The 21,442-nt window shown below is 41.3% G+C and overlaps 1 protein-coding gene across 3 annotated transcripts in view; it reads left to right on the top strand.

The window, feature by feature from the left end:
• The window catches only part of MRTFA (myocardin related transcription factor A), a 95,808-nt gene that overhangs the window by 62,217 nt on the left and 12,149 nt on the right, over nt 1-21,442 (top strand). For all 3 annotated transcript variants that reach the window (XM_085570396.1, XM_085570399.1, XM_085570397.1), the window contains 4 exons: nt 3,171-3,236; nt 18,417-18,472; nt 20,054-20,129; nt 20,780-20,941. In XM_085570396.1, coding sequence (XP_085426522.1) covers nt 3,171-3,236; nt 18,417-18,472; nt 20,054-20,129; nt 20,780-20,941 — 360 coding nt within the window. The remainder of the gene's footprint in view (nt 1-3,170; nt 3,237-18,416; nt 18,473-20,053; nt 20,130-20,779; nt 20,942-21,442) is intronic.

Below are 21,442 nucleotides of genomic sequence, written 5' to 3'. Positions count from 1 at the left end.
CTTTAGAAAAGATTTGTAAGGGAGGCTGCAGTCAGGAGGGTAATTTTAAGTCATTTGATGAAGTTTTTAGCAGTCTGACTGAGAGTAATTTTTAATAAATCTGGGAACAGCATGGAGACTTCAGAAGAGCAAAAGACCGATAACATTTTGCATTACTGCTGACAAAGGGTGAGTGAGTAAAGAGTGGCTCATCTGCTGTCAGTTCCAGGAAAAAAATGATGGAAAATTTGATCAAGAATTCAGGTGGTATAAGAATAGCAGTATAATCACGCTGATCAGCTTTTCAGTTTGTGAGAACAGGTCTGCTCAAATGTGAATCTGTCATTTGGATAAGTGAAATTTGGTTGCTAGAGGTTTTGTCTAGGTGCAACAGACTTTTATAACATCTTTAACTTAGTAGCATAGTGTATTTTAGTTTTAAGAAGTATATTTGAATTTAATGAAGTATTGCTTAATTGGATTAAGAATGGCTGTAATAATAGAAAGCAGAAAAGTATTTCTGGTTGAGCTCAACCCGGTACAGTCTGGAAACACATGCAAGAGCCTGTAACAGTGTGGACAGAACAAATACTAGTGGAGGAATAAATTGTGACATTAAAAAAAATAGTATAGATCATTTAGGCAAACTGAGACAGTTAAGCAAAATGCACATTAATACAGGTGACAATGCAGGTGTGCACCCAGGAGCAAATGACAGCCACACCTATGTGGGGAAGCTTTTAGATGGAAATCCCTGGATGAGAGGTAAAAGGAACCAGTAGGTGTGGTTAGAAATGGGAGGGAAGGTAGATGGTTGTAGCAAGTAAGTGGCAGAAAGAGCTAACATACGGTACTAGATGTGTAAATCGAATACATGAGTAATAATGAGATTATCTGCTAGGGTGATGGACCTGATGCTATAGCTTTGGGCCTTGCCTGTATACATTTAGTAAGATATGCTAATTTAGGGTATGGATATATGGGCTCAGTAGGGGAAGTAATGCCATGCAGTAAGAGATTCAATGGCCTGCTCCTAACGAAGCAGAAATCACTTAGTGTCAGTGTGCTGTTGGAAGGATGAAGTCCACGTCCCACCTTCAGTGCTGGCAAATACCAGGGGTCTTGTTGTTCCACTACAGCTCCTGGCTATGTGGTTATCCTCTTCAACTCACAAAATGCAAAAACTGGTGCCTGTTTTGACTGGGCTGTGGTCTGTGTCAGTGAGTCCAGCCACTGGTCAGGGGGAATGAGAGGTGATGGGGAGAGTGAGAGATTTGACACTGTCCCTCTCAGCAAGGTGTTAGATCAAGATTTGGGTTCTGATAACCTCAAAAGGAATCCAGCAAGTGAGAAGCTCTGTGAGCAGGCGGGCTGTGAGCTGTGCTAGCCCTCACACTAGCACAGAAGTCGGAGTGCGATCTCATGCTGGGTGGGAGGAAGAGTCTGGAACTACCACTTCTGTTTGCAGTTTCACAGCCAAATGAAGGGCCTGTTCCTTCCCCTCTCTGTTCCCTCCTCCTCCTTCTGGCTCTTGGCTGATCCCACACAGCATTACCATGGTGCTCTGTACATCCTCCTCCCCTCTCTCACTTCCATGTACTAAAAGAAAGTAGTTTCCTGCTCAGAATGCATATATTAAGAAATCATAGTTTGTCTTGAGAAACAGAAGAGAGGTAACTTGTTTGCACACTGTGTGCACAGAGGTATTTCCACTGGTAGGAGGTACTCGTCTCACTGCATGAACAGTTTCAGAGAAAGGTACATCAAGAGTCAATGGATATGGAAGCTAGAAAAATCCAAGAAGAAAATTAAGTGTGATTTAAGTGAGGATGATTAGGTGCTACGGAATCAACCATAGAAAGGAAGGGATGGATCTCTGTTTTTATACATATGAAGGCCAGAACCCATATTGAATGATGTATCTTAATCAAATGCAAACTGCAGATAGAAGGTTGAAAGAAACAGGTAAAATGTGATGATGTCTGTAGTAGAAAAAATATACCATTTTCTTAAATTTTTTGATCTCTACTTTAGGGAGTGTACAATATGAATTTTGATATAATGTATGAAATTAATGTACTGGACAAACAAAGTACTTAAGAAAGGAGACATAAGGGTTATAATGAGATTGTATAGTTAGATTGTAGAGCAGTTTTGCTGTTTAGTGGTTCCACTACATTTGTATGGACTTTCATTATGTGGACTATAAAAAAGGCATAAGAGAAATTCAAATTAAAACAGGGGAGATGAGATGCATTGCCATTCATTTTATAATATTTTATGTTGAGCCTGCTTAGGAGTTTGGGCTTGATTGCAAATAGGATTCAGTGATACTCAGGTTGTCCTATTTTGAGACATGTGTGACTACACATTCATATGAATTTTTTCTTCAATTTTGAAAGGTTGCTTTCATATGGAAGGTGTCTGACTGTAAGAACAATCTAGAATGTTGCTTTGATTGTATAGTTTAAAGGGAAGCTGCTGTTATAATCTAAATGTTGAATTTATTACTATTCCAGGGATTTGCACTAAAAAAAAACCCAGCCAACTGCATTTCACACAGGTCATTAATATGTTCTGTTATGCTAAAATAAATAGGAAAAATTCTAGTGATAAGGGGATTCCTTTTGTAGTAGGACACTTCTAGATGTATCCGTGGAATTTCACTTTCACAAGACATTTCTGAAGGTGAATTTCCGATCTGAGGAAGGAAATCAGCCTTGTAATTTAGAGTAACGACCAACAGTTTTGACATATCGTTTAATCTGCACATAGTAATTAGAGTTTTCAGGAGTCATTAGCAGCTGGGGTGTCACTCTGTGTTTATTGGAGGACTGTCAGCTGGTGTTTCTCTTTGTTTGTTTTTTAATATTAATGGTTTGGAACGCAGTTGGTGCTCTAGAAAGAACTGAGAAACAGGCCTGGTTTGTGGATTTTTATCACCCTGCCAAGACCCTGCGCAACTTCCTCTCCCCCTGGCTGCAGCAGCCTACGGAAACCTGACTGCTGGGGGCCACTTCTGCAATTGCAGCAGGGCAGGGCAGCAGGGTGGGAGGGGGGGTATTTTCCTTCTGTTGCTCACCAGTGCCTTGGCATCCAAAGAAGAAAACAAGATGCATTTGAAAATGTCTCTTCAGTTGTTTCTTGCACTGATGGGTTTCCTTCTTTCCCTTCTCTCTGCTGTCGTGCAGTGCTGCAGTTGAAGCTCCAGCAGCGACGCACGCGGGAGGAGTTGGTGAGCCAAGGGATCATGCCGCGTAAGTACCACTTCAATTCTTTGCCCTGGTGGTTTTATGCATGTTTTTTGGTGGAGAATGGTTTCCCATATGATTCGAAAGGTCAGGTTCTCTGCTTCTGCATGGAACACATCGTGTGTGAGAGCCCCACCCTGTCCCACCCAGCCTGGTCCTTCTGAAGTGTTGGTGCCACCTCTGATACTGAGGAAGAGAGCAATGGCTGCAAGTGTCACTGTACTGCAAAACAAGGCTTGTGTTTCATCTCAGTGCACAATCTTCTGGAGAACATGTTAGATGTGCCTTATATACTTAACCCATGCCGGTAATCACTCTTGTAACAGGCTTCCTGCCTCTGCAGTTTCTGTTGTTACAGTGTGGCAACTCCCCAGACCTCTGAGGCACTTGCAACTTTGTGTGTACATATTCCATAAACTGAGCAAAACCAGGCATGGTGTACAAGATGTTAACCAACAAGGGACCCTCTTTTATGTTTGTAGCTATAAACCAGATAGAATGAGCCCTATGGGCATCAGCCATTGCCCTTCTTGCAGGGAAAGGCAAAATCTGTGCAGGCAGAGAACGTGTACTTTTCTGGGTAAACACAGAGGCTCTACCCTAAAGCCAAGCTTTCAGTGTCAGATTAGCATGGGAGAAGGTATTTTTCTGTTTTGCTCCCCTCCTTCCCCCAAAAATGCAAAAAAGGTGTCTTACAAATAGTTTTGTCATGCTTTGGTACCTCTGAACTAGATGACTTATAGGTAGCAGTTTGAAGCAAGACCACACAGCAAATGTGTTATTTTTGAGGTCCTCTCAGTTTCACGCAACAGCTGTAGTAAAATGCAGTGGATCAGATATGTATTTTCTTCTTTCAAAAGCTTTTCTGCTGCCTTGTTTCAGAAGCTTTACTTGAAGATGGTATAGTAATGAGGATTTTCTCATTTCTTCTGTTTCTTGGGTGCACACTGTAATATGACACAGTGCTGTGAATTAGACTTTGCTGAGGGCTGAAGGTTAGACTGTCAGCTCTCTGACTGAATGAACAGAACTTGACAGCAGCACTCTGTCAGCTGAAGAGGCTTGCAGAATGACAGTAATGTTCTTTAAGAGGTTTCTGGGACCCCTGCTTAAAATTGTGTTACCAAAGCAGAAAGAAAAGATTGTCCTGTCTGGATATATCATACCTGTTGTCTGTTTTTTAATCTGCGGAGCTTGTATACGAGCCTCTACAGAATACACTTACTTGCTTTTGGATGAAAGACTAGTGTCCCAGTGACTGCCTTTTCACTAATGCTTCTCAGAAGAAGGTGTTCCTGACTTCTTTGTGGTGTCCTGCTTTAGGTGGATATGTATGCAAATACTTTATTAACTTGTGTTCAGTACTGGCTTTCTTCAAAGTGTGCCTGGCCAAACTTGTGATTCCTGAGAGGGGTCTGTTTTACAGGCCTTTTGAAAATGAGGCCCTTGCAAGTAATTCAAGTAAGGCACCCAGAATAATTAGTGAGTCTTAAATTTATTTAAAACATAGTCTAAATTACTAGTCTTTGCAGATTTGTGCCCTTAATTGCTTCATTTTTATCTCTTACATGTGAGTTTTGTGATGGACCAAAGAAAAGCACTTTGTGAAAATATTGGCAACACATGAAAAGGTCCTTTCTGCAGTGGAGAAAACCCACTTTAACACATCTGTTCTAAACATGATTTGAAATTAGTTTCTCCCAAGTAATGGTATCATTTACCCATACCTGCCAGCTGGAAATAACCACGCGTAGGGAAATGTTTAAAATGTAATTTGTCTGGGCAATTTTTGAAGAGAAGATCATATGTGAGATAAATTGTGATATGTAAAGAAAAAAAAAATTCCCATTTTTAACCTGAGAAGTACAGAGGATGACTTGGGACTGTGTTCCTTCAGAAAGCATCTCAGCACCACAACAACTCTACATCTACTTTCTGGAGTTCCAGAACAGACTTTTTTTCACGGCTGGGAATATGCAAGTATCCTGTATTCTTTCTTCCTTTCTTCTCTGGCCTGTACCTCTTGTCTGTGAAAACATTGAGGTACTTTATCTTGTTCTGCTGTCATCTGCTACTGGACATGGCTGTGCTGATCTTTTGTGTCCCTCTCAAGTTTGTTAGCCAAGAACCAAGCCCACATGGTCCTTCATGATGATTCAACAAAAGTATGAAAGTTGGAATCCAGAGGATGCTTTGGTGCTGAACTAAAAGAGCTGGAGTGCTGTTTCCATGTCAGATGCTGGTTGGCTTCTTTTCTTTCTTTTATTTTCCATCTGGAGAGTCTTAACACTCTTGAAAGAACTGTGATGGTTGCAGTTCTATCTGCATTACAGTTTGTATCAGGAATGTGTTTTTGAAGTAAAGCCCCTGATTGCACCTGCCTGCTGTGCCTTGCTTTGTGCCATAAAATGAAGTTTGAGAGCTGGATTAAGTTGGAATGAAAGTAAAGTGGAAAATATTCTGCCTAGAGCTAATATGCATTCAGCCCATGGGACCAGACTACAGCTTGTCTGTTACCTTCACGTCCAGAGTGGGGATGGCACTTCCTCAGCATCAACTTTGTTTCTGTTTTGGTCTTACTGTGCTTTCCTACATGTTCCTTTGGATTAGCCTGTGATACATATCAGTTCCTGTATATCTTGAGGCAAACAGCCATGGAAAAATCCCTGAGGCAAGTGTGGGAGAAGTGAAAGGTTGTGTTCTACATTACAAGCTATGGTACTGTGCAAACTCCCATTGATACCTTTGGTTCTCTTGACTGAATCTAAACCCCACATAAGATTTATTTTGCAAATTGGTGGCCTAAAAGTGAAATTTCATTGCAGGCTTCTATCAACACAAGGTTTTTGGACACTTTAAATATGAGGAGTGGGAGATGACACCTTGTGTCACCTTAAAGTAAGAGCGAGAGTTATGCTACTCCTGCTGTGCTTGTTCATAACAGAACTGTGAATTGCTTATTTTGTCCCATGTGGAATTTTGTTTATATGGTAGAGTGGAAAGACAAATGTTTCAACATTTTTTTACCAAGTACACTTAATCTCATTTAACCTTCCCAACCCACCAGCCACCTACAGTGGGTCTTTGCTCCACTGAAAGATTAGTGTATTGTAGTAAGAAATAAAACATTTATAGGCAGTGAAAGAGGATTCAAAATAATTGTGTTTTGTGCTTCATTAATTCTTCTTGCTTTCTGTTACCACTTTGTGTAATCTTTTACTAGTAGCAGGATTCATTGGTTCAAGATTAAAAGTTTCAATTGCTCTTAGAAAAAATGGTGGGAAGCAAGTCTTCACCTGCACTTGGTATATCTGTGATCTGAGTTAGAATGATGTTATCTTGAAAAAAGGAAAGCTGGATTTTTATATTTATTCAGGTTTTGGTCTATTTTTTAACAGTGAAAATAGACAAGCCTTTTTATTATTTGCATTTTTTTGTAGCTGAGAGATGATTTTCATCATGTCCTCACAGAATACAAGTTATACAAAATCTGCTCTCTGTGCTCAACTCTTTGAACTCTGTTGTGCTGTAGAACAGTCAGGTGCTGTCATTTTAGTGTCAAATTTAAAGGTTATGGCTATTGTAAGGTTTTTTGGGGGAATATTAAACACTCCATTTTTCAGTCTTGCAGACAGTGTTTAAAACAGTAGCTAATGCACAAATGAGTAGAAAGTTATGTGGAAAATATCTTCAACTAAAACAGCAAAAAGTTTTAGGGGAAAGACATTTGGCAAATGTAGCAATACTCTGTTATGCAAAATATATGGCTCTTTTTCTCTTTTACAAGATTTAAAACTTTACATGCCGTTTGTTTTATCCATTAGGATTGTGATCTTTGGCTTCTGGCTGCAAACGCTAAACACAGGCAAGAATGCAAGGTTGTCATATGGCACAATCCTGCAGGAAAGCTGTTTTGACCATCACATCTATCCAAGCAGGCAAAGCAGAAGTAGATAATTTCTGGGAATGTGCCTTGTGTTTCTCTTTAATAGTGCTGTGTGAGTCTCTGAAAAATGGCACAAGTGTCCTTTGAAAAGGGCATCACCTACACTGGAAGCTAGAAGGAGAATGCTGTACAGGCTGAGAATTTCCAGGAGCTTCTTTTTCACTTCAGTATATCTGATGTTTGCCAGTTTTTGTGCCCACATCCAACTCCTCTGTATGTTTGTGTTCTGGGATGCAGAACACTGTAGATCCAAAGAAGATGGAATTTGTGCTTGGAAATTATAATGGGACTGCTTTAACAGGTGCTGAGGTGTTTCCATGCCCTAGGTTCTGTGCTACCAACATTCTGATGCAGTTTTTGCTGGGATGTGTAGCCTGCTGGATTCTCGAGCTTATTTCAGAGTACAAGAGTGTATTTTATCCTCAGACTCCATGAGGGGAGCTTACCAAGGTTCAATTACAACATGTCACATGATTAGAATGACTAATACAGCAGGCAGTCTAATGATTATCATCTCATTAGGCCTTTCATGTCACTTGCTGCATTTTTTATTAGCAGTGGGATTTGTGGACAAAATGTAATGTTTGTTATAAAACTAAAATGCAGTATTTGCTTTTTTGGGAGTCTGTGAGACATTGCTTGGAATGAACTTTGAAGGAATTGGTATTTACTGGAGACAGCTGGCGATTTAAGAGTGCAGAACACAGGTGATGCTTTGGCATGTCAGTGTTGGTCATCATCTAGATGAAGTTTGTAGTAACTGGTCTTCTGCATCCAGCACAGATACCATCACACAAACCTAAGGATCTTTGAGATACTGAATTTGGGAAGCAGACTGCTTGCCACATGTGAGTTTCTAAGGTTAAATCATGTCTCTAGACCTCAATATCTCAACCCCAAGATTTGGCCATACATCCACACTTGTGTTTGTGTAGGGTAGCTAAAAATGCTTTTTCTGCTTTAGCCTTTACCTGATAGTCTAGCAGCTTCTCAGTTTAGAAAAAAATAATTTTTAAATATTTAAAAATTATGCACTTCTAGCTTTATTGCTGCATGGCTCTATAATTAATATTAATGTTCCTATTTTCTTATTTATTCTTATTTCTTATTGTGATTCTTGTCGATTTAGTGTGTGTATGCTAATTGGAGGAGACCTATCAACCTTTGGTTCCTGTTACATACAATAGCTACAGTAAAACATACTAAATGACAGAAACAAAACAAAAGCAAAAAAAAGTTTTATAAATTGTTTAACTGTTAACTGTGAAGTTGGAGCATCTTTCTGTGTTGGTCAGAGAAAGAAGAGGCAGCAAACTGTTGGAACGTGACAGTAACCTGCAGGTGCAGTATTTTTCATGGTACAAGCTGTTCTGCCATCATGCTGGTGACTTCAGGGGCAATTCTTCATGCCTCAGATATATTTTGTCCTCTACATAAGGGCCAGGATAGATGAACAGCTATGCCTGCGTGGAGTTCGACTGACTTGGAATTGTTGTAGTGTGGCTACACAGCCGACATTTCAAGGTTGTGGTGTGTTCTATTAGAGCTGCAGCTAAACCCATTGCTTTAACACCCTGAAATATCTCTTCCTGCTACGTAACGTGTCCCCGTCATTCTCTCACCGCTTTACATACCAGATCTTTGTAGTGACATTCCTGCAGTTTTATGGAATGTATTTATAGTAATAAAGCAAAAATACAAATTTTCACTTCCCTGCCATTTTAGGTCTGCTGTTCTGTGCATTGGCAGCTGCTTCTCTTTCATGCTTTTAAGCTGGAATTGTAATTTTGTTTAGGACAAGGAGTTAAAAACATATATGTGGACTGTAAATAAAGCTGTAGCTATACTTTTAATATATACAATATCATGCTCTGAGAGTAAGACTAGAACACTAAGCAAGGAGAAAAAATAGGGAAAAATAGGGGTGGGGGGGAATGTAGAGGACTCTTGCAGCTGTCCTCTACATTTTTTCTCTTTTTGGTGTGTTGCATAGAAATCTGTAACTGGTTTTATTTTAATTTGATAGTATACCTCTAACTTGTCTCCCAGGAATTATTTGGTGGTTATTTAACTTTGATAATTTTTCTTGGAGCACAAATTCAAAGCCTTCAGGCTTTGTGTGTAGAAGGCTGTCTGTACATTTAAGCTGAGAGTCTCATTGTCAGAGGACTAATAACTGCATTTGCTTTGCTTGTATTTTTAGATAGCTGTCTGAGCGTGTTTTCCGTGTGTTTATATGATCTGTGATTAATAAGGCATGATTGGAGTAATAAAGTTCATTGTGTTATGATGGAAATGTGCTGTTTGCCCTTTCTGAAGCTGTAGAAGGAAGACCATACTCAGGTGTTTGATAGGCTGCATTTGGTCCTTGATCCCTGCCATGATAAAAAAATTAACTCTGCCAGTTGCAAGAGAAATGTAATAGTTCAGGGGAATAAAGTCTGATAGGCAATACAGTTTTTTCCCTTTGTGTTCCCACAGTTGTCTTGGCTTCATTCTTACTTGTTGTCTGAGAATGGTCTCTCCTTTTTGTGACCCCCTACCTTTCTCACCCTGGGCACTCTGGAACGTTATCAGAAGATTATGAAAAGGCCAATTATCCATGCAAGAAACAGGCGTGAAATCTGGTCTACAAATTCATGGATTAAAGGGTTCCTTATACAAGTTCCTTGTCTCCCTTTTCCTTTCCAGATTAGAGGTGGTATAATCCTGATTGCAATGAAGCTTTGCCTTTTTTTATTTCAGGATTTAGGTAGTGTCTTTTGAATGCCACGAGTTAATGGTGATGGATGGAGCAGATTATACATTATTTGTATTTGCTGTAAATGTTTTTTGACACAAAGCCGTAGCCATACTCATTCACAGATCTGATAACTGTTACCATGGGTGACAATTTCTATTTTGCTTCTAAAGAGGATGAACTTTCTGAGAAATTGCACATATGTTAGATTTTAAATTAACTCAGTGTTGGGCCTTGGAAAAATCTTTGTCCTTTCTGCCAGTAATTTCATGTTTACTGTGACAAACCTTTAGGCTTTTCAGCTGCATCATCAGTGGGATACTGCTGTACTAAAGTTACTGACAGTCTTGCTGAAAGTGGGCTTTGGAGCAGTGCCTGGTGCAGGCGTTGGAAGCAGCTCAGCTGGTGAGTGCCTCCATGGTGAGTGAGCTGAGGCAGGGTACCACAGTTCCCCCTGCCTGTGTGCTTCAGCAGCCAGAGCAAGCCCAATGCAGGGAGCTGGAAAGCAGCTCTTCCTGGGGAAAACAGCTGCGTGAACTGGTATGCTGTGCAGGTTCAGAATGCTGACCCAGGAGAAGGGCTGGCTCTCTGAGGCAGGTGTCAGGGAGGCAGGACCTCAGCTCTGGCTTCCACAGCAGCCTGGGGCTCACCAGTCTGCTAACAGGGACTTAATTTGGCTGCCGTTTTCTGTGTGTGTCTCTGTTGACTGGAAAAGCTGGGCAGTGGGGAAGACTCAGTGAAGCTGCAGCACTGTATCTGTAATGCTGTGCTTTGGCAGTGCTGGCAACAGCAGCAACATGGGAAGGAGTCTTTCTGCAGCCTTTCATCTGTTTGGGACTAGGAGCACTCATAATCCTTCAATCACAATAACATCCTCATTGAAGAATGTCACTGAAGGGCAAGCTGCCTTTGTTTGAATGCCAGAGATATGTTTCTTATCTTCATAAACATATTTGCACTGACTTCTTTATGACAGTCTTAATTTTTAATTTTCTGAATGTATGTATTTTGGAATTTGAATAATCAAGATTTACCAGAAGCCAGTTGTGGCTTCTTTTCCTACCTTAACTTGATACTCATATTTTAGCCTTAATCCAAGGTCATTTACTGGTGTTGGGGTAGGGTATCAAGAATTCTGATCAGTTCTATGTCCTCAATGAGAAACTCCCCAGAGCTGCAAATGGAGAAAAGGATGCTGATGGAGATCTCTCTTCTCTCAGCTGTGTATTCTCCAGCCCCTTTTCATATTTCTGCAACACACAGCAGCAGCTCTTTGACACTGCCCCACTAGCAAGATGACAAACCCTTCTGTACATGTGACCAAGTTTTTTAATACCTCTTTCTTCCTTGCTGTGAGAAATGCTTTTTGAAAGTGTGATGAAGATGAGGGGAGGAAGAAAGTGCTACTGCCTTGCTCTGTGGATCAAGTTCTGTGTCTCTTAGCAAATCCCATGGGTGGGAGCCCCACCCTCAACCAACGGAGGAAGTCATCGAGCCTATTTGCAGCACTTTATCTCATCTTTTTACGAAAGCATAGTAAACAAGAGAGAGAAACCAGAATTTGATTAAGAGCAGGGGTGAATAGCTGCAGCAGAAGGCCTTCTGCCATTCTGAATTAAATCAGCCTGTCTGAATTTGGGTTTGGGTATGACATAAGCTTCTCTTTGTCATAGCAAAGGAAGGCTTTTCCTTTCCCTTAGGAATGGGTCTAACTGAAGAGAAAAGTATTTGACTCAGTATTCTCTATTTAGCTGTAGCCTTTCTACATTGTGTGTTATCAACTGGTTTGCAGTTCAAATATCACATTGTTGTCTATGATGAGCTAGATACTATGGCCAAGGAAAGCTCATCTGTCAGCATACAAGTCTGATAGCCTCGAGTAGTGATTTACTGGTTACAGAAGGCTTTGCAGCCTCTGCTTCCCACAAGATACTTGCGCTATGAGTATCTGTGCAGATCTTTTGCCTTTCTTCCCTCTGTTTGGTTCTGTGCAAACCTCAGTGTCTTCTGTCAGCTGTATAAGCAAATGCAGGGTGCATGGGTATTTTGACCTCTTTTTCTCAGCAGTTGGGTCAGTCCTCTTCTGCTGTGTTTCATTCTTAGAGTGTCTCAGTGTGATTCTGATTCCACTTATTTCTCATGCTCGGTAGCAGGAACTCAGAGGTCTGCATACGAATATCTTTGCATGGCTAAAATCTGATTTTGTACACTGTGGGGTAAACCCTGAACAGAAATGTTTGGGCTATTTTGCCCAGCTTTTTGTCTCTGCTGTTATGTTGAAGATTTGGGTTTGATTCCTGATTCTTGATTCAGTCTGTTGTTTATAGCAGTGCCAGTTTGATGCCTTGCAGCAGTGTCTCGAGGCCTGGCTGGATGGGACTTTGAGCAATCTGGTCTAGTGGAAGATGTCCCTGCAACCATAGCAGGGGGGTTGGGACTACATGATCTTTACGGTTTCTTCCAAGCCAAACTATTCAGTGGTTATGTGATTCATTTGCACTTTGCCATCTGCAAAATGTGGCTTGGACTGGGGGAACACTGAACTCAGTCATTGCAGTTTTTCACTCTGTTTCATAGGAATTAATACATTGCTTTGTGTGAAGATTAGCAACTTTCATTTCTGGGATTTGTATGGAAAAGTGTGGGTTAATGTAGACGGTCTTGTGTGCTGTTGCCTGGTTTTGAGAGTCAGATGCAAGAACGCAGTTGCAGTGTACAGCTACAACATTTTTAAAGCAGGGTGGAGGCACAGAACAGTTGCATCATTGATGTGCAGGGAGGTTTCTCATGGTAGATGAGGGTGTGGCCACAAAGATGCTAATGCTTCAGGAATTCCGAGGATGAAGCCTCAAAATGCTCCACAACAGGCAGCAGAGAGACTAAAGAAATAGGATGCTTGTGGTAGGAATTTTGTGAGATCCTTGCTAGCCAGCCTGGAAACTGGAAACAATGAGGAAAATCAAGTCCTGTCAGTCGTCTAAAGGTGAGGGGTTAAACTCATCCTCCTGACAGTAGCTGTTACAAACTGGCACAGTTGTCCAAGTGCAACAAAAGAGTGAACAGCTCAGTGGAGATCACCTGCTGGACTCTGCTGTCCCAAGCCCCATTGGTGATGCTATTGTCCCATCTATCACTGAGCCTTTTTTAGTGCTTGTTGGGCCATTTGTAATACCAGGCTGTTTTCCTGTGGTAGATGGGGCAATTTGAAGATGTGGGGGCCATGGTTCAGCAGGATGGGGCTCCTGCTACAGTGCTGGCCTTAAACTCAGCCTCTCATTTCTGACTTTGCAGGGCAGTTGTGCTCAGCTTTGCTGACACTATCATTTGTAGAGCTGTGCTGTAAACCAGCATACCAATCCAGGTTAAAATAACTCTTTCAAGAAAAACAACTGTGAGCAGAGTCCACAGATGATATTGTCAGCATAACCAAGGGCTGACATGCTTTGTCCCAGACCTAGGTACAGGAACAAGGGCAGAAAGTGGAACTGCAGCTTACTGAGGTTGAAAATGCTATGTACATGTCATGTAGAAATAAAATCAAAAGACATGCAGGAGGTAACCTAACTGAAATTGGGCGTTGCAGAAGTTACTTATGCATTGGCAACTACTGCTTTTCTGCATACAGTGGAAAACAAAAACCCAACAGCTCATACTACTGTTGTAGTTTGGCAAGCTTGGTGGTTTTTTTTCCCCTGGCAGCACTCTGTTCTCATCAGGGCTCACTCAAAGGTAGCTGGACAGTTAGATGAAGGATTCGGGTTAAGTTTGGAGAAGGTCAAGTGCCATGGAGAGGTGTGGGAGATAATTCATGGCAACAATTCCATAGTGGAGCTCTCCATGCAGTACAATTCTCCAATTCTCCATCAGCGGCAAGGCAGAAACACGTGGGACATGGAAAAGTGGGGAAAAAGAGATCATTACTGAACCTGGATCTACCAGCAGACTAAATATTTGTTGAAATGTTTCCCAGGGAATTCAGGGTATTAAATATGTTTTTGCACTTCTTGGGTTTAGTAAGGTTCTTGAAACAGCCTTTCCTGATGTTTTTGGAAGCAAGCTGGGACTGCTTGAAGCTGCTTATGCAACTTGTGAGTGAACAGGATTGGAATAAAGGCTTGGTGTCAGACTGGGAGGTTAAGTTGAGCAGAGTTGTTGGGTGGGATGGGAAGGGAGAAAATCAGTGTTTGACACGATTCAGTATTTTGAGTGATTTGATATAAACAAAGGAGCAGTCTGTGTGTTTATTAAGCTCCAGGTTAGTAGGATAGGAGTAGGATGGGACTGGGACTCAACGTTTGGAGAAGCCAACAACTGTAGAATAAAATGAAAGAAAAAGGTAGAATGTCTACATTTTGTAACACCTAGTCAGTGGCTTGAATTGAAGATGAAGAGTGGCTGGCTTGGTACCAGCTCTGCAGAAGAGGATTGGAGACCTTTAGTGGATTTTGAGACAAGCACAAGTGAACGTTGTTTGTTTTATGGACACAAACAAGGCAAACTGGCTGGGACATGTGGCTGAGGAGTGTTACTGAATAATCATTTAACTCTATAACAGCCAGTAAAGCCTAGGCTGGAATATGTACCCAGTTCTGGACCCTAGGCTTCAACAAAAATGCACCTTAAATGGAAGGAGTCCAAAAGAGACTAAATAAGCAAAGGTCTGGATAATGTTACTACAAGGGAACTGGCTTTGGTAATTTTGTATATCAGAAGATTGTAGGAGAACCAAAGCTTTCAAAAGGGATAGATGCAAAGAGGAAGAAAATAAATCATTCTCTGTAATGTATGCAGGTAAGGTGGAGAACAAAGAGTATAAATTGTAGGAAGGGAAATATAAGTTAGACATTCAGAAAGGTTTTTAAATAGTAAAAACATTTGTGTAGTGGGATAATTTCTCTGCAATAATATTACATTTTTTCATCAGAGGTCTCCAAGAACAGGTTAGACAAACTACTGTAAGGAATAGTTTAGTGTATTTTATGCAGGCTGAGCAGTCAGAAAGCATCAGATGATTGGAGTTTCCTCATCCCTAACCCTCTGTGGTTGTATCTGATACTTCAGGTCCTAAGGGCTGTGGACAGAGTGGGGATGCTGCCCCACACCCCCTGGTTTGCACAGGTTCTGCTCCACCAGCTCAGCCACTTATTCACATACACTGCCAGAACAAGCCACCACAGCTGATATGGCTGAGAACGGTACAGCTTTATCCGTTTGGATAGTTTTGAGTGGAATGGATGAAGCAGCGCTCTGGTGAACGAGCCAGATGGGTTATGAGGCACAGGAACAGTTTTGCAGGGATCAGTGCTAAGTGGCTGAGAAGGGCAGTGGTAGGAGCTGGAAAAGGGGCATATCTGCATATTTTAGGGTCTCTCCTTTAGAGTTCACCCAGAGCCTTATTGCTTCCGAGTTCTTCATAGGATTATTTTTCCTTTTTTTTTATTTGCTGTAGTAAAGTTAACAGAGTTGCTCCACAGCTCTGGGCTAAGTAGTCATTTCAAAGCCAAAAAATGCGCAAGGATTAGTTAACTTCAAATGGAGTATGATTTTACAATAGACACCCTGTTCTGACATATCAACCTCATCCTAGATTGCTGAGGGAAGCAGTGAAGGATTTGTGCCCTCTTGACATTTTCAGAGGTCAAATATGAAGTCCTCTGTCATGTTGCCAGTCCAACATGAGCTACATCCCAGTGCACGTTTCCAGAGGACTAGTCATGAGAGACTGAAAGTGTTCTTTACAAGACTATTCTGTAGCAGCTCTGTGTTACTTACTATTAAATGCATACATGTTTTTCTTTTTTTCTACTCAGGGAGTCTTTTCTTGCTTTGTTCTTCTGTATGCAAGAGTTTTCCTGGACTACCTGTGACACCAGCTGAACTCCTGCAGTTGACTTTTCTGACCATTAGCTGTGGTGAGGGAAATGTCACTTAAAGTTCATCTGCTGCCTCATACTGACAGCAGAGGTAGGCGGGAAGGGAGAGTAAAGAATTACTGCTGTGTCTGCACATTGTGGTAGAGAGCTTTTGAAGATTCAAGATGAATTCTGCTTCGCTTGCCTCCAGGGTAGATATTTATACAGATTTAAATGTTGCTTGCTATCTTTGCCCAAGTGGACCTGAGCTTTTATTTTGCTTTTGTGTGAGATGCCCACAATGAAAGGAAAGCATGTTCAGGTTCAAGCACATGCGTATTCACAAGCAGCTCACTCAGCTTGAAAAGAGTATTGTTTGTTCCTTGCCCTTCATTGAAGTGCCATGGTCAGGCTGCCCAGGACACCTCATTGCAGGCATCAGCTGAGGCCTTGTTAGTGCCTCAGCTAGATGGGGAAGTTTTTTACCTTATTTTGTAGTTATTGCAAAACAGTATCCCTACCATATCTCTAGTTTATCTCAAAGTGAATTTCACAGCTTGGGTAACTTTCTCTGGTGATTTCTCTCTGTAACCAGATTTATGCAACTAATCTGAGCAGGAACTATATTTGCCCCATTGTTGTAGGGGTCTATATACACACTCACTGTGGTTTTCAGTTATTGTTAATTTATTCTACAAATTATTCTTCATTCATGTCTGTAGTCCAAACCCCATCAATGATGGCTGGCATGTTTGGAATTCCTGCCGTGTGCACTGAATTCTACTTCTTACCCCACTGAAGTGAACCTAGAAGTGATGCCTTTCCCTAGTCTTAAAAACTTGAGAGCCAGATATGGATAAAGGATAAGGGTTTTTCACCTCAGTATTTTAATAAGGATCCTTATAGTGCACCACTTCACTGAGGTGGGGTGTGTTGCAATTTATACACGCCATAGATAGCGTATACAACTTATAGACCTTACAAATTAGTATATCTAACAAGGATGCCCCAGTGGGAGGCCTGGATGAATGGTGTGATATTCCCCCATCTGAGGAATTCCCCCCTGGATGGGCCAAACCTTTAGTTTACAGGATATGTTCTAGGGAGGACCTTGGTTTCCCAAGATAGTGTAGGGCTTTCCGGCCTTCAGCTGCGAAGCCTTTAGGATGTTTGGTCTCCTGACCTAACAGAATACTAGGACAATGCTAAATTATCAGACTTAAGGAATTACAAGTAGGTGTGCTAATAATACTGAGAATTCATAAAAATGATAAAAAAGGTATATAAAAGAAAAGGCAAAAAATCATCTTGGTATCAGACGGACTCTCTATATTTCACAGAATGTGTCTTAAAAGTTTCTGTAAGAAAGGGCGTGGAAGGCTCCAGATGTGTTGGAAGTAGTTTCTTACAGTGCATGTATGCAGGGGTTTTTATTTTTTAAGTATTTTAAGACCTCATTATGAACTTGTATTTGAGAAATTCTTAATCACTGGTCTTAAATAAAAAATAATATCAGCAGACTATTTTTCACAGGACCTAGATGCAACATGTCAGAGTTCCTAACTCTACGAGCTTAGTTTTCTGTCTTCAAAAGATGTGCAACTTATCTTTAAGGCTGAAGTTCTTTAACTTTTCTGTTTAGCTGATGGTAATTCAGACAGTTTAAGATATGAGTATTTTAGAAATATCAAAATAAATTATTATGCTCCGTTCAGCTACTTTATACAAACCACTGTGTGGTTTTTTTTAAAAAAACAAGCTACTTGCAGCTTCAGGGAAACTGTGAGGAGCTACTGACACCATCAGCCCCCCACCCCTCTGGTTTTACTGTGAGACGTGAGCTTTGTGTGCTCCAGAGGAGCCAGGCAGAGCGAGAGATTCCTCCAGGGTTAGTGTGGTCCTGGACAGCAGAGGATCAGTTTCTTAAAACCTGATCCACTTTGGCTCTGGTTTTAAACAGGGCCCAAGGGGGTGAGAAGGTCAGTTCTGTGGAGAGCTGAAGTTAATGCTTCAAGCTGTGGTTTTCTGTCAATAGACAGATGTACTTTTCTTTCTAAACGTCCCTGTTCTCCTCTTACAGGGAGCAGTATATGTGTCCTGTGGACCTGCAGGGTTTGCAGCCAGTCCTTGCATGTGTACAAAACACAGGTCCAGATTCAGGAAAGCCTTGCAGCTTCCTTTGACATTACAAGATAGTAAAGGGGATTTACAGTTCATTAGCATTGTCCCTCATTCTTCTAACAGTTTGACCTCTTCAAAGTTTCAGAGCCATTCCCACAAGGGTCCTGGATATCTTACTCTTCGTTGAAGTTTGTTAAAAGCTTTTTTGGGGGGCTGTTTTTGAATCTTGTTCTTGGGCCCAACTTTGGGAACAGTGATTAGTTTAACTAGGAGTGTACTAGTAGACGTTTGTTAGACTCTCCAGTGGCCCACAAAAATTTCACATCAATTCCTGTGTCCCTGTGCTGTCAGATGGAGTATGGCACTTCCCATTGCTTTGTACCAGCTGGAGATCTGCCTCAGTGTGTTGGAAGATGCAGGAGGCAGTTGCTGTGGTGTGTTTGTTAACTTAGTTGGCCTGAAGGGTTGTGCAGTGAGAGAACTTCCATAATTTTAATTAATTTTCTAAATGCTTTTTCTCTTCACAGCTCTGAAAAGTCCAGCTGCATTTCATGAACAAAGAAAGAGTTTGGAGCGTGCCAGGGTAAGATGCAATATAATCTTTAGTGTTTTGGGAAAATCAGGAATAATATGTCTTGTGTTTTGGGCATCCTGTAGCTGTTAAGGAGATGCAGAAGGGAAGTGTTCATATTCTGGATGTAACACAGCTTTCTGTAGTCAGAATTGCATTAGATGGGGTGTTCTGCAGCTTGCATGTGGTGTTGGTTAACCCTCAGTGAACTAGTTATGCCTAAAGCCCATTGAAAATGGTGTGTGGATTTTCCCTAGAGTCATCTTTCTGGAAGTGGCTGATACTCTTCTTCCCCACTGTCCAGGCACTTGTCTTCTTTTTTTTTTTTAATGGTGTTTGTTTTGCCCTTAAACGCTATTAAATGCTCTTACCATGTGGAGCTCAGTTCCACCTTTGAGGAAAGTTTCTTTGTTACCTGCACACGCATTTTTGCTTAGAAGATTAGAAAAATTGAAAATTGAATAGAGAGGATCCCCCCAAAATCTCGTGATGCCAAAATTACAGACTTCTGGCTCTACAGAAACAGGAAACCAGGCATCATACTTCATGTGCCACCTTTTCTGACTGGGGAGTTTCTTGGTAATTTCTGTTCCTCAAAAGGCCTCTGGGAATATTTTTTTCTGATTAGCCTACAATGGAGTGAAACTTGTTATGACTAAGTTTTGTTTTAAAAGTGAAAGCAACAAAAGTAAAAAAAATAACAACTGTGATTAAGAACTGTAAGGGAGGCTATTTAAACTGTGGAAGGATTGCAACAGGGGACTTTGCATTAAGACCAGTGACCAAAGGGCTTTTGCTTATTTCTCTTTTTTTTCCCTAAAACCTTACTAAGTTAATATTTTTATGTGGGCAGCTGACCACAATGGTGCAGTTTTCTGACTGACTTAAAGACTTTTTTTCTTCAAAGGCCCATCCTAATGTCCAGTACTTACCCCAGTCTATTACCTGCTGCTTCCAAATTCCCATTCCTCGGCAGCATAAAGAGTAACATGTTCAGCCTGTCAGGGTCATCTCTATATATTGCTCCATAGCACTTTCTCCAAAAACAGAGCTAAAAGCAGCTCTAGGAGTGAAAAAAGCCTTGTCACAGCATTTAGATTCTGCCCCTCAAGAGACTGCATGGGGTCTTTAGCTTAACAAATAACATGTCTTTAATCAAATTAAAGAGTATGCCCAAACCACAAGTCAGCCCTGAATGCCAGCAGTACATGAAAGTATTTTCTGTGAACAGTGGAATCAGTGCATTTATCTTTCACGTAAAAAGAAATCCCATGGTTGTTTCCCTGACACAAGTTAGTGGTGGTGCATGCACGGGGAAAAGAGGATTTCAGCTCCTGAGTAAGTCCTTCCCAGTGTCCGTTCTGTGGGACAGCATTGCTCAATTGACTGAGGTGATTACAATAGAAGGTCATCTTTAGATTAAGCTCATTCTCTGGCTGCACTGGGACAGGAGATAGGTCCCTTCTTCATTTTGTGCTTATTTAGATCTCAGTAACAGCTGAAGATGGTTGATTCTTTTCATTGTGCTGTTCGAGATTCCCTCCTGTGTCTGATCAGCTGAAAGTGGTTCTTGCTTGTCTGTTTTTGCTGCAGACAGAGGACTATCTGAAACGCAAAATCCGGTCCCGGCCCGAGAGATCAGAGCTGGTTAGGATGCACATTCTGGAAGGTATGGCAAGTGCTGAACATGAAAGCATCAACAATAAACTTTATCGTAACTACCTTTTTAACAGCTTTCTGTTTTGCCTCTGACCTCCAAAGCTGCCTTCCACTTGGGAACGGGCAGAAGATCATGCCTGTTGCATGATTTCTTGAGAGGGATTGAAGTCTGTGTACTCAGAGATTATTCTCAGAAAAATCTGTTGTGTGAATTCAAATTGTGCAGTTCTGTATAACTGAACAACAATGAAATAGAATGACCATGGACTGCTCTTCTGCTAAGGAAAGACACTGTAAAATGCCCAAGAGGGATTGAAGCAGATTTGATCTGATTAATAACAAACCTCAGCTTCAGAGAGAGAGTGCTATGCTGCTGCTGAGCACCAAACTTGGGGCACAACCAGGGGAAAAGATGAACAAGAATTGGGTGACATCAGTTTGAGAACAGTGAATTTGTCAAAAGGGCTACTGTAGTTATCTCAGACATAACATCTGTTATATATTTGCAGTGCATAGTTACCTATTTTTATCTATCAACTATTTTTCTGTGCAGTTACCTATTGTTATCTACAGTTACCTTTCTGAATAGCATTAAAATACTGCTGAAGGGCATGGGTTGACCACTGTTGGATTGATACCATTTTATTTACTTCCCCCCAGAGACCTCAGCTGAACCCTCCTTGCAGGCTAAGCAGCTGAAGCTGAAGAGAGCCAGACTGGCAGATGACCTCAATGAGAAGATAGCGCAGAGGCCAGGGCCCATGGAGTTGGTGGAGAAGAACATCTTGCCTGTAGAATCGAGCCTGAAGGAAGCTATTATTGGTAAAGTCAGAGGAGGATCTTTGTGGAGGGCATTTCCCACATGTGGCTATGATTACCTATCAATTCACCTGCATGTGTAAGAGAGTGCAATCTCATGGCTGGTCTCATTTTCCTGGCCCAGAATCACAGGCTTTCAGCCCAAGTATTTACAGAAGCAGATTTCCCTCTGGCCCAGATAATGCTATGGAGACATTAAATTATAGGGAATGTGGACATTCCAGATTAATATGAAAGCAGTTGTATACCCTAAAGACTTGAAAGGCTGTTGAAGATTGTATTCCTTAGATTGTCTCCTTAAAATCCCTCTCTCAGTATGACATGTCAACAATGTTGATCAGGGAGAGCCCACTGACTTAGGTCAGGAGGGGAGACAGACTATAAACAGGTGGGATGAAACAAAAGATGTCTGTGAACTCAAAAACTTCAGAGGATTCAACCCCTTTAAAAATAAACCAGAACAGATGTAAATCATGCCAGTGCCATTCCAAGGGCTGAAAGGAA

This window comes from Lonchura striata, chromosome 1A (genome assembly GCF_050655825.1).
Source record: "Lonchura striata isolate lonStrDom1 chromosome 1A, ASM5065582v1, whole genome shotgun sequence".
NCBI lineage: Eukaryota > Metazoa > Chordata > Aves > Passeriformes > Estrildidae > Lonchura > Lonchura striata.
Note: the sequence above shows the minus strand (reverse complement) of the source record. Positions and strands in the feature narration are given on the sequence as shown.